Genomic DNA, 12,838 nt, shown 5'->3' on the forward strand with positions numbered 1-12,838 from the left:
TATAAAAGGTCTCAAGTGAGGAAAATGTCTAAATTAATTAGAGCAAGACATGCTCCTTTAAGCCTTGGTTCTGGAGAGTTATCTGGTCTTGTCCAAAGTCATGTAGCCAGAATGTGTGAGGGTCAGGATTAAACCTAGTTCTTTCTGTCTCCAAGGCCAGTGGTCTGTTGTGTGCTATTAATCAAAGGGGGCCTTATCAAAAATATAGAATGCAACCTATAAAGTACATTAAGATGCTCAGTATAAAATGTGAAACCTACCTGGGAATAAAATCAGATTGATCTGAGATATAGAACAACTCATAGATCTGTGAGTGATGAACTCCTGCTAAAATAATGAGATTTTTGCTTGAATTCAGTGACCTCACAGTAACAGAACTGGCATCATTAGCAGAGGGGGCTCCCAAAACAAAAGAGAATTGATTCAACTCTGAACTCCAGCAGTAGAGAGCAGATTCAACTTTGCCAACAAGGAGTATATGGACTGTAAAGAGAAAGGAAAAGAAAGAAAATAAGAAAAAATGACAACAGTATGGCTAGTTGTCCACTATCCATTTGAAATGTTTCCTAAATCACTGGTCTGTCCATCTCTTCCACCTCCTCCAGAAACTCCACTGGCTCATTATTACCTCTAGTATCAAATATAAAATCCTCTATAAACATTCAAAGCCCACCATAACCTCTCCCTTCACAATTCCAATCTTCTTACATGTAATACCCCATTCCACTCCATAAATCAATAACCACAATAAGATTTTTAAAAAAGGCTAATAATTTTGCCAGTCAACCTGATCTCCTCGCTAAGTAGAAAGACACTAAGACACCTTACTAATTAGAGTATAAACTCATCTATAACACATTATAGAACTAGATATTAGAAAAATATGAACAATATTGCTTCATTAATTATCCAGAAGCAGAGTACAAAAAAAGAGGAGAGGAGATTTAGAGGATGTTATGAAAGTACCAGCAAGATGGGATAACAGCCAAGTCAACCATAAGGCTAAAAGAACCCTTTACTTTCCAATTTAATAGTATTGACTAAATTCAAGAAGGTGGATATAAAAGGAGTATAAAAGGAATGAAAAATGAATGTAATCACTCTGTAATTAATACTATTGTGCTATAAGACATAATAAAAGGAAGGATTTCATAGAAATCTGGAAAGACATATGATATGATGAAAAACTAGGAGAACAATTTATACAAATTGACAGCATTGTAAGGGCAACTTTGAAAGGCTTAAAAACATTCAGTAACCAAATTGAGATCTGATAATGAAGTTCCCAAGAAATGATGATAAAGCATGCTACCCACCTCTTCCCAAAGAGATGACAGACTCAGGGTAAAGAATGAAACATGTATTGTTGGACAGGGTCAATTTGGGAATTTCTTTTGTATGACCATATAAACTTTTTCAAACGCTTTGTTTTGCTTATTTTGTTTGGGTAATAGAAGCGGAAATGGATATTTATTAAAGGAAAAGACAAATTTAAAATAAAAATTAAACATTTTTATAATATGAAATTTAGTTGGTAATATGAAAACTTTCAGACAGTATATCACTCAAAACTGTAGAGAAAGAGGAAGTTCAGGAAATAAGTCAATATCTGCTGAACCTTCTGCCTTCTGCCCTTCTTTATTAATTCTTCTTCTTCAAAATCTTAAGCTACAAATTTTACCTCTATATAAATAGCCCTCAAATTTATAATTACTGCTCAATGCTAAGGTTAGGATTCATAGCACCTGTATGCTGAAATTTCTATCATTTCAAGCTCAAAATGATGAAAATGAAACATCTTATTTCCTTGAATAACAACAAAACTTCCACCTCCTGACTTGCCATTTTTTTTCTTTTTTTAAATTTATTTTTATTAAAGATATTATTTGAGTTTTACGATTTTTCCCCCCAATCTTGCTTCCCTCCCCCCACCCCACACCCACGGAAAGCACGCTGTCAGTCTTTACTTTGTTTCCATGTTGTACCTTGATCCAAATTGGGTGTGATGAGAGAGAAATCAAATCCTTAAAGAAGAGAAGTCTAAGAGGTAACAAGATCACACAATAAGATATCTGTTTTTGTTCTAAATTAAAGGGAATAGTCCTTGCACTTTGTTCAAACTCCACAGCTCCTTATCTGGATACAGATGGTACTCTCCTTTGCAGACAGCCCAAAATTGTTCCCGATTGTTGCACTGATGTAATGAGCAAGTCCTTCAAGGTTGAACATCACTCCCATGTTGCTGTTAAGGTGTACAGTGTTTTTTTTGTTCTGCTCATCTCACTCACCATCAGTTCATGCAAATCCCTACAGGCTTCCCTGAAATCCCGTCCCTCCTAGTTTCTAATATAACAATAGTGTTCCATGACATACAATATACCACAGTTTGCTAAGCTATTCCCCAATTGAAGGGCATTTACTTGATTTCCAATTCTTTACCACCACAAACAAGGCTGCTATAAATATTTTTGTACAAGTAATGTTTTTACTCTTTTTCATCATCTCTTCAGGTTATAGACCCAGTATTGGTATTGCTAGGTCAAAGGGTATGCACATTTTTGTTGCCCTTTGGGCATAGTTCCAAATAGCTCTCCAGAAGGGTTGGATGAGTTCACAGCTCCACCAACAGTGTAATAGTGTTCCAGATTTCCCACAACCCTTCAACAATGATCATTATACTTCCTGGTCATATTGGCCAATCTGAGAGGTGTGAGGTGGTACCTCAGAGAAGCTTTAATTTGCATTTCTCTAATAATTAATGATTTAGAGCATTTTTTCATAGGGCTATGGATTACTTTGATCTCATCTGTAAATTGGCTTTGCATAGCCTTTGACCATTTGTCAATTTGTGTTAAAAATATGACTCAGTTCTCTGTATATTTTAGAAATGAGTCCTTTGTCAGAATCATTAGTTGTAAAGATTGTTTTCCAATTTACTACATTTCTTTTGATATTGGTTACATTGGTTTTTATCTGTGCAAAAGCTTTTTAATTTATTGTAATCAAAATCATCTAATTGGTTTTTGGTGATGTTCTCTAACTCTTCCTTAGTCATAAATTGCTCCCCTTTCCATAGATCTCACAGGTAGACAAGTCCTTGATCTTCTAATTTGCTTAGAGTATTGTTTTTTATGTCTATGTCCTATAACCATTTGGATCTTATCTTGGTAAAGGGTGCGAGGTGTTGGTCTAATCTAAGTTTCTTCCATACTAACTTCCAATTATCCCAGCAATTTTTATCAAAGAGGGAGTTTTTATCCCAATGGCCAGACTCTTTGGGTTTATCAAACAGCAGATTACTATAACCATCTCCTGCTTTTACACCTAGTCTATTCCACTGGTCCACCACTCTATTTCTTAACCAAATAACAAAAGGTTTTGATGACTGATGCTTTATAATATAATTTTAGATCAGGTAGGGCTAAGCCACCTTCTTTTGCACTTATTTTCATTAAGTTCCTGGCAATTCTTGACTTTTTATTTCTCCATATGAATTTACTTACAATTTTTTCTAACTCATTAAAGTAATTTTTTGGAATTTTGATTGGTAGGGCACTAAACAGATAGTTTAGTTTTGGTACAATTATCATTTTTATTATATTAGCTGTACCTATCCATGAGCAGTTGATATCTGCCCAGTTATTTAAATCTGATTTAATTTGTGTGAGAAGTGTTTTATAATTGTTTTCAAAAAGATTCTGAGTCTGTCTTGGCAAATAGACTCCCAATTATTTTATACTGTCTGAGGTTACTCTGAATGGGATTTCTCTTTCTAGCTCTTCCTGCTGTTTCTTGCTAGACATATATAGAAAAGTTGAGGATTTATGAGGGTTTATTTTATAACGTGCAACTCTGCTAAAATTGCTAATTGTTTCCAGTAGTTTGGGGATGATTTCTTGGGATTCTCTAGGTAGACCACCATGTCATCTGCAAAGAGTGAGAGTTTTGTCTCTTCCTTCCCAATTCTAATTCCTTCAATTTCTTTTTCTTCTCTAATTGCTGGTGCTAACATTTCTTATACAATATTGAATAGTAATGGTGATAATGGGCACCCTTGTTTCACCCCTGATCTTATTGGGAATGCCTCTAGCCTCTCCCCATTGAATATAATGCTTGTTGATGGTTTCAGATAGATACTGCTAATTATTTTAAGGAACAGTCCATTTATTCCTACACTCTCTAGTGTTTTTAATAGGAATGAATACTGTATTTTGTCAAAACCTTGTTCAGCATCTATTGATATGATCATATGGTTTCTGATAGGTTTGTTGTTGATATAACTGAGTATACTAACAGTTTTCCTAATATTGAACCAACCCTGCAATCCTGCAATTAATCCTACTTGATCATAATGTATTATCCTAGTGATGACTTGTTGTAATCATTTTGCTAAAATTTTATTTAGGATTTTTGCATCTATAATCATCAGGGAAATAGGTCTATAATTTTCTTCCTCTGTTTTAACTCTTCCTGGTTTAGGTAACAGCACCATATTGGTTTCATAGAAAGAGTTAGGCAGAGTTCCATCTTTCCCTATTTTTCCAAAGAGTTTATATGGTTTGGAACCAATTGCTCCTTAAATGTTTGGTAGAATTCACTTGTGAATCCATCAGGCCCTGGAGATTTTTTTTTAGGGAGTACAATAATGGCTTTTTGAATTTCTTTTTCTGAGATAGGGTTGTTTAGGTATTTAATCTCTTTTTCATTTAACCTGGGCAACTTATATTTTTGTAAATATTCATCCATTTCACTTAGATTATCAAATTTATTGGCATAGAATTGGGCAAAATAATTTCAAATTATTACGTTAATTTCCTCCTCATTGGTGGTGAGTTCACCTTTTTCATTTATGATACTAGCAATTTGGTTTTCTTCTTTTTTTAATCAAATTGACCAGAGGTTTATCAATTTTATTGGTTTTTTCATAATACCAACTTTTGGTTTTATTTATTAGTTCAATAGTTTTTTGCTTTCGATTTTATTAATTTCTCCTTTAATTTTTAGAATTTCTAATTTGGTATTTAATTGAGCATTTTTGATTTCTTCTTTCTCTAATTTTTTTAGTTGCATGTTTAGTTCCTTGATTTCCTCTTTCTCTGACTTATTCATGTAAGCATTTAGAGCTATAATATATCCCCTGAGAGTCGCTTTGAATGAATCCCATAGGTTTTGGTATGTTGTTTCATTATTATCATTATCTAGGATAAAATGGTTAATTCTTTCTATAATTTGTTTTTTGGTCCATTCATTTTTTAAAATGAGGTTATTCAGTTTCCAGTTTGTTCTTGGTCCATTATTGCATATGACTTTTATTGCACTGTAATCTGAGAAAGATGTATTCACTATTTCTGCCTTTCTGCAGTTGATCATTAGGTTTTTATGTCCTAGTACATGGTCAATTTTTGTATAAGTTCCATGTACTTCAGAGAAAAAGGTATATTCCTTTCTATCCCCAATTCAGTTTCCTCCATAAGTCTACCATATCCAATTTTTCTAACAATCTATTTACCTCTTTAACTTCTTTCTTGTTTATTTTATGATTCAATTTATCTAGATCTGATAGTGTGAGGTTGAGGTCTCCCACTAGTAGAGTTTTTCAGTCTATGTCTTCCTGTAGCTCTTTCAGCTTCTCCTCTAAGAATTTGGTGCTGTCCCACTGGGTGCATATACATTCAATATTGAAATGACTTTATTGTCTATGGTACCTTTTAGGAGGATAAAGTTTCCTTCCTTATCTCTTTCAACGCTATCTATTTTTGCTGCTGCTTTGTCTGAGATAAGGATTGCTACCCCTGCTTTTTTCACTTCAGCTGAAGCAAAATATATTTTGCACCAACCTTGTACCTTTACTCTATATGTATCTCTCTGCTACAAATGAGTTTCTTGTAAGCAGCATATTGTAGGATTGTGGTTTTTAATCCACTCTGCTATTTGCTTATGTTTTAAGGGAGAGTTCATCCCATTCACATTCAAGGTTATGATTAGTAATTCTTTATTGCCCTCCATGCTATCTTCCCTCTGTTTGTATTTTCCCCCCTTCCCCCCCTTTATCCATATTCCCCAGTATTTTGTTTCTGAATACCACCCCCTTCAGTGTGTTTGCCCTCCTATATCACACCCTCCCCTTTCTTTCCCCTTTCCCTTTTTCCCTTCCCTTCCTTTTGTTATTTCCCCCTTTTTCCCCCACTCCCCTTCCCTTTCTCCGTCCCCCCTCCCCTTTTCCCACTTTAATACTTGAAAGGTTAGATGTTTTATAAGTTCACTGAGTATGTGTAGGTTGACTTTAAGCCAAGTCTGATGAGAAGAAGATTCAGGTGTTTCTCCTCTGCTCCCTTCTTCCCCTCTATTACCATAGGTTTTCTGTACCTCTTAGTGTAATGAGATTTACCCCATTCAATCCACTCCCTCCTCCAGTCTCTTTCCTGTCCCCCTTTTTAAGGAGGTAGTGTTTTTTTAGATCATTCTAAGTCATAGAAAATTCTGAGTAACTGTCCCTTCTAGTTCAGTATATTCTGTCAAACAGAGTCAAAATTCCTGAGAGATATTAGACTCTTTCTCACAGGTGGGGTTAAAGCCAGTTACATCCCATTAGATAGCAGTCTCATGGATAGGCCATGAATGTCCACCATTTCTGGCCAGGTGTATTCTCTCTGTTAGAGGTACAATTCTCAAGATTTATGAGAATCTTCCCCCCCCCATGCTAGGATATAGCCAGTTTCAACTTACTGGATTGCATTTTTTTTCCTTTTACGCCCCCCCCCCCCTTTTTTTACCTTTTCATGTGTCTCTTGAACCTCCTGTTTGATGTCCAAATTTTCTGTTTAGCTCTGGTCTTTTCATCACAAATTTTTGGAATTCTTCCATTTCGTTAAATGTCCATCTTATTCCCTGGAAGAGAAGGCTCAGCTTTGCAGGAAAGTAGATTCTTGGCTGCATTCCAAGCTCCCTTGCTATTCGAAATGTCTCGTTCCAGGTCTTTCAATCCCTTAATGTTGATGCAGCCAGGTCCTGCATGATCCTTACTGTGGCTCCTTGATATTTAAATTGTTTCTTTCTGGCTGGTTGCAGGATTTTCTCTTTTATCTGATAGTTCTGGAGTTTGGCCACAACATTCCTTGGTGTTTTCATTTTAGGATCTTTTTTCTGGTGGGGATCGATGTACTCTTTCAATAACTACTTTGCCCTCCGATTACATGATATCAGGGCAGTTTTCCATCACTAGATCCTGTAATATTAAGTCCAGGCTTTTTTTCTCTTCAATGTTTTCAGGGAGTCCTATAATTTTCAGGTTGCCCCTCCTAGATCTATTCTCGAGGTCAGTGGTTTTGTTGATAAGGTATTTTACATTTGCTCCTATTTTTTCTATTTTTTGATTTTGTTTAACTGACTCTTGCTGTCTCATGGAGTCATTAGTTTCTGTAGACTCCATTCTTTTTTTGGGGGAGGAGTTTTCTTCATTAACCTTTTGCAACTCCTTTTCCAATTGGTCAATTCCACTTTTGAAACAGCTTTCCATTTGACCAATTGACATTTTGAGAGAATTAATTTCTTTTTGCATTTGCTCATTTGAGGATCTGAGAGAATTATTCTCATTTTGTATTGGTCCAATTGATGATCTGAGAGATTTATTCTCACTTTGTAATTGTCCAATTGATGATCTGAGAGATTTATTCTCCTTTTGTATTTGTCCAATTGTACTTTCTAAGGTTTTGTTTTCTTTTTGCAAGGTATTAATTGTCTCTCCCAAATTTTTAAGCTCCTTCCTTATTTCTTCAAGGGAGTCTTTCTGTGATGTAGACCAGATTGTATTCTCCTCAGAGGTTCCAGGTCTCTCTGAGTTAGGGTCTTTCTCTTCCAGGAATTTTTCTATGGATCCAGCTTTCCACTGACCCTTCTTCATTTTGCTAAGACCTTGAGTTGGGGGGGGGGGGTTGGTTCACAGGGCTTGGGATCACTAAAGGCTTTACTCACTGTGTGAAGTTTTTCTGGCTGGCCAGTAGGAGGTGTTGGTTGCTTTCTCTGGAGTGTGTGTGACCTGACCTTTGCTTGAAGGGAGGGGTTGGAGCTCTTGAATTCTTTTGCCTTCAATCAATGGTGGGCTTTACCCTAGCCTAAGGTCATTCCTCAGCTGGGCTGGTTCTTCTGCTCATACACCTAGGCCTGAGGCAGAAGTAGTTTGCATTTGTTTGTTTGGAAAGAGGCCCCAGCTGCAATGGAGGTGTGGACTCAGAGTTCCTCAGACCCAAGGAGCCCAGTGATGGTGTCCGCAGCTATCCTGCACCAGAACTCTCCCCCCCAGCACCGTCCCCAAGCTCCGGAGGACAACCCCAACACCAGCGCCTCTGCTCCCCCGCCAATCCAAGCCCCTGTCGTCCAGCTCCACCACTGATCCAGCAGGTCCAGCTCTCGGGCCCTCAGACTCCTGGCTCCAATTCAGCTGTTAATCTGGCTGATCCAGGGCTGATCCTCCCTCTGAGCCCAGACTCAACCACCTGTACGTGGCCAAAGCTGCTGCTGGGGACAAATCCTGAGGTAGATGTTCTTTCGCCTGGCTTTTCTTTCTGGGTTTTGTGGGTCAGATTTCTTTTAAGAGGTTTGTTTCAAGTGATAGATGGGGAAGAGATCAGGAGACTTTAGAACTGTGCCTGTCTTCTCTCCGCCATCTTGGCCGTGTTCCTGACTTGCCATTTTTAATCAATAGAATCATCATTTTCCAGGTTATCCAGAGTTGAAATCTGGGAATTATTGCTGGAGTGACACAAAATGACCCTAGTGATCTGGGCATGCTCAGGCAAGACCCATTACACTTGGGATTCAAGACTCTCTCCACAATTTGGTTCCAATGTCATTCACCTTGTTATCCTCTCTATTTTTTTTTAAACTAGAACTGTGCTTAATGTATGGCAAACTCCCACTGAGGAAATGTAGTCTACTAATACAGAGCTTTGAGCTTTAGGATATTGGCAAGGGCCCTAAAAAGTTGGGTCACATGTAGCTTTGAGACAAAAACTTGTCTCTCTCGTTTTCTGTAGTAATCTTTTGCAAAACCCTCAGTTCCTGCTCAAATAGTCTAGTTAAGTCTTCTTAAGGCAGTTTTGTCTTTCTTTCTTTCTTGAACTCCTACAGCATACTTTATTTGGCAAATTATTAGAAAACTTTTTCATTTTATTCATTTTACATGCATTCATTATCTTCTCAACACTTTTTCTTCCCTTCTCCCATTAAATAATTGAAAAAACAAAATAAAATAAAATCTAGCAAAATAAATGACCACATTGGTCATACTATAAAATGTCTCATTCTACATTTAAGTCACCTCTCTGGAAAAAAAATGAATAGTAAGTTTTATTTTAGGATAAATGGAGTCCTGATTCAAGATTTCATGGATTGGATTTCATAAGCCATTTTATCTTCTGTGATCGTATCTCTAGTTTGATCTTGAATTCTTTAATCCATGAGTTTATCAGGTAATTTCTTCCTTGCTAGCCTCATCATATTTCATTTTTAAACTATATGCTATTTAAAAAAATTAACTTGTTTTGTTTCTCAAAAAAGACACTGGTTACACGTAAACAAGGACCTCTCTGCAGCTAGAATGGTGATTGATACATAGAAGAAATTTAATAAATGTCTGTTGCCCTATTGACATAGCAGGTATCTGAAATATTAAAAGATAAAATTGTCCAGTTTGTAAATTGTTAAGGATGGAAAAAAAGAACAAAGGATGGATTTCTTGGCAAGACTCAAAACATACTAGCTTATAAGAGCCACATTAAAAACATCAGGTTGTAAATAAACATAATTAGAAACAGAAATTCTCTATATCCCCTATAATTTCATAATACATGTCAATTAATGTCATGCCTCAATTTCTCAAAGCTAGAGACATGAAAGACAGCTTTAACTTTGAAGTTAGTTTTAATTCAATTTCTGACCTTGTTACTTCTGTCAATGTAATAATCTTGAAGCCCTCTGGGACTTAATTTCTTCTTTTGGACACTAAGAGGTTGAATTAAATGACCCTGAAGATTCCCTCTAGCTGTGAATCTATGTTACATCTCTGATTTTTCCCTTTAATAATTTTTTCCACTTGTTTAATTAATTTTATTGAGTTTCAAGATGGTATATGTGAAACTAGAGAAAATCCTGAGAAGACCAAAACCCAAAGTTTTGTTCCATTAAGTTCCATTCTCTTATCCTAGGAAGGGTAGGGATAACTCTTAATCAAAAATCCTAATTAAAGTCCAAGTCAATTATTTTGTAACCTATTAAATCTGGCTTGAATATCTTTATTCCCACAATCTTTACCTAGAGAAATTAATTAAAACTTACTGCAGTTAAAACTAAGTTTATTTTATTATGATGATTATTATTATCTGAAGGTATTGGTTACAATTAGAATAAGTCCAAAAACATTAATCCATACCTATCCCTGAGGTAGGTGTGAAGGAGTGGATCCTGTTTACAGCACCAAAATCTAAGGACTGAAAATATCTTAAAGAAGATTGTCCTATCTCCCAGATGAAAATGTCAGTTGAACTCCTGTCTCCTTTAAGAAAAGAATAAAAATAAAGTCTTAAGGCAAAAATTAGAGAAAAAAGCAATATAATTACCCAGAAATATACATAATAAAGAAATGTTAAATTTAATAAAGAGAATATACCTGAAGTGGAAATAGGTCAACCTTTTTTTTTCTACACTACAACAGAATTTATATATAGTTAGCTACCAAACTAACAGATGGTAAACAGGAATACTGAGGTAAAACAATGTTTAACTACATTACAAGAACAATTGGTCATTCCTTTTGAAAGTATAGTATAAGTAGAAGAATTATTTTTTAAATACAGAGAAAATTTCAAAAATAATTTGATTACCTGAAGTCCCCAGATATTCTGTATCACTAACACTCGTTAACTACAGGTCAACTTATAAAGATGCATCAGAAGTTGCTTAAGCTTCATAGAATTTTAACATGATAAATTTTGTATTATCAGTTCAAAACTATCAAGACCAAGTATTTTCAATTCTACCCTGAGGATGTTTTAAAAACCTTAGCATGGACAAAAAATTTTAAAAATGTATTTCCAACTCTTTGTTACTTCATATTATGACAGAACTTAAGTCATGGGGTTCTATGTCTATTTTCACCTCTATAAAACCACATGTCATCTGTCTATCTCAAAGAAATATCTTTACGGATTAACTAAAAATTATTTTCAAGCAATTTTTTCATATAAAGTACTATATAAATACTAGATGATTTCTATAATAGCGACATGTGCATCTGCTAAGGCTATATTTTATTACCTAGAAATATTCCTTTGGCAAAAATTAAATAGATGTCATCTCCTGAAGTCAAAGCCTCCACATGCACTGTCCCAATGATGGACACTTCTTGAAAGTGACTAAACTCATTGTCCGACCATCTGAACAAAATGGAATTTAGTCCAGGGTCAGATGGGGAGACAGCTAGGAACATGGACCCTCCTCTGGAAAACAAGGTCATGCTCTTCACTCCATGAACAGGAAGTTTTTGATGCGGCACGAAGCTTCCACTAACCCATTTGAAGACCTGTAGGAGATGTTCAAAAGCAAAGTCATCTTATACTGGGACCTTAGAGTTTTTGACAATCTAATATATCAAACAGAGCCTCTCTGAGGGTATATTTTATTTCACTTGAATCTTAAGAATAATTTCATAAGCCAAAAAGATTGTTGGGTTGTTTTTTTTTCAAAAATGAGAGGAAATAAACCTCTTAGGCAGGGAGAAAAATGAGCCTCAGATGGGTACTGATGCAGAATTGCTTTCTTTTCCTGTTTTGTTTAGTGGGCTATTTGGAACTGAATCAATTCCTAAAATCATTAGACCTACAGAATCTTAGTGTTCATAGTTACTTAATTATTATGTGAATTAAAAAAAATTTAAGATGTTAAGGCATTGAAAAAAAAGCTCACTATGATCAATAGTAACTGGGAATATAATATTACCACCCATTATAGGAAACAAAATAATTTGCAGGAAAATATTCAGTCTTCTCTGAGAAGGAGACATCCTGGCTCAAATTTGATCTTAACAATAGCAGTGTGTGTGGTCTTTGGGGAAAAGAAAGAACCTTGTCTTAAGCCTAAACAGTGGCCCAGACTATTTAATTACTGAGGCATTCAATCAAGTCACTTTCTGGGAAAACTGAATAAATTAATTTTATAAAAGAAACAGGACATTTAATCAATCTTTAATAAATCAATGAATAAGTTTCATTTTTTTATTTGCCATTTAAGTATGACTTTGCTTTAATTCTGAACTCTAAGTTATAACATTATAAAGAAACCTTGATTTTTTTTCAAACATAGAAAAAAGATCAAACCTGGGTCAACTCAGAATCATTCCTCTGACTTGCAACAATCAAAAAATGTTGATTGCTTGAAGTAAAATGTTTTACTTGACTACTTTCTGGAACTACAATTGTCTGTTCCTATAAGGAAAACATAACAATACAATTAAAACTAAGAAAAAGAAAGTTGAGCTATAAAAAGCAAAGTCAACATTATTGGCTAACTTAAGGAACTGTGAGATCTAGGTTTACATTGGTTTTCTTCTAGATGTTTGAAGGAAAATATGAAAAGTATTTTCCAGAATTATAGATCTATGATTCTATGGTCCTAAAGAAACCACATTAAAAATTGCTTTAAAAGATGAGTATCTGGGGAGAGGGGAAAAGAATGAGAAGATTCTATTATCAATATGATGAACTATCCCAATTATTTCAATGAACTCACAGGATGTGAGCCTTTGTCTGGAGTTAAGTAAGCTACATCCCCCCTTGCAGGAGAATGT

At 35.3% G+C, this 12,838-nt stretch overlaps 1 protein-coding gene across 4 annotated transcripts in view; it reads right to left on the reverse strand.

Annotated features, from left to right (window-relative positions):
• LOC141502675 (adhesion G-protein coupled receptor V1-like) overlaps positions 1 to 12,838 on the reverse strand; it is a 456,940-nt gene that overhangs the window by 250,727 nt on the left and 193,375 nt on the right. For all 4 annotated transcript variants that reach the window (XM_074207517.1, XM_074207518.1, XM_074207514.1 and 1 more), the window contains 4 exons: positions 12,369 to 12,476; positions 11,311 to 11,575; positions 10,427 to 10,549; positions 261 to 483 (listed from right to left, as the gene is read on the reverse strand). In XM_074207517.1, the coding sequence (XP_074063618.1) occupies positions 261 to 483; positions 10,427 to 10,549; positions 11,311 to 11,575; positions 12,369 to 12,476 (719 nt within the window). The remainder of the gene's footprint in view (positions 1 to 260; positions 484 to 10,426; positions 10,550 to 11,310; positions 11,576 to 12,368; positions 12,477 to 12,838) is intronic.

Source organism: Macrotis lagotis, chromosome X (genome assembly GCF_037893015.1).
Source record: "Macrotis lagotis isolate mMagLag1 chromosome X, bilby.v1.9.chrom.fasta, whole genome shotgun sequence".
NCBI classification, from domain to species: Eukaryota; Metazoa; Chordata; class Mammalia; order Peramelemorphia; family Peramelidae; genus Macrotis; species Macrotis lagotis.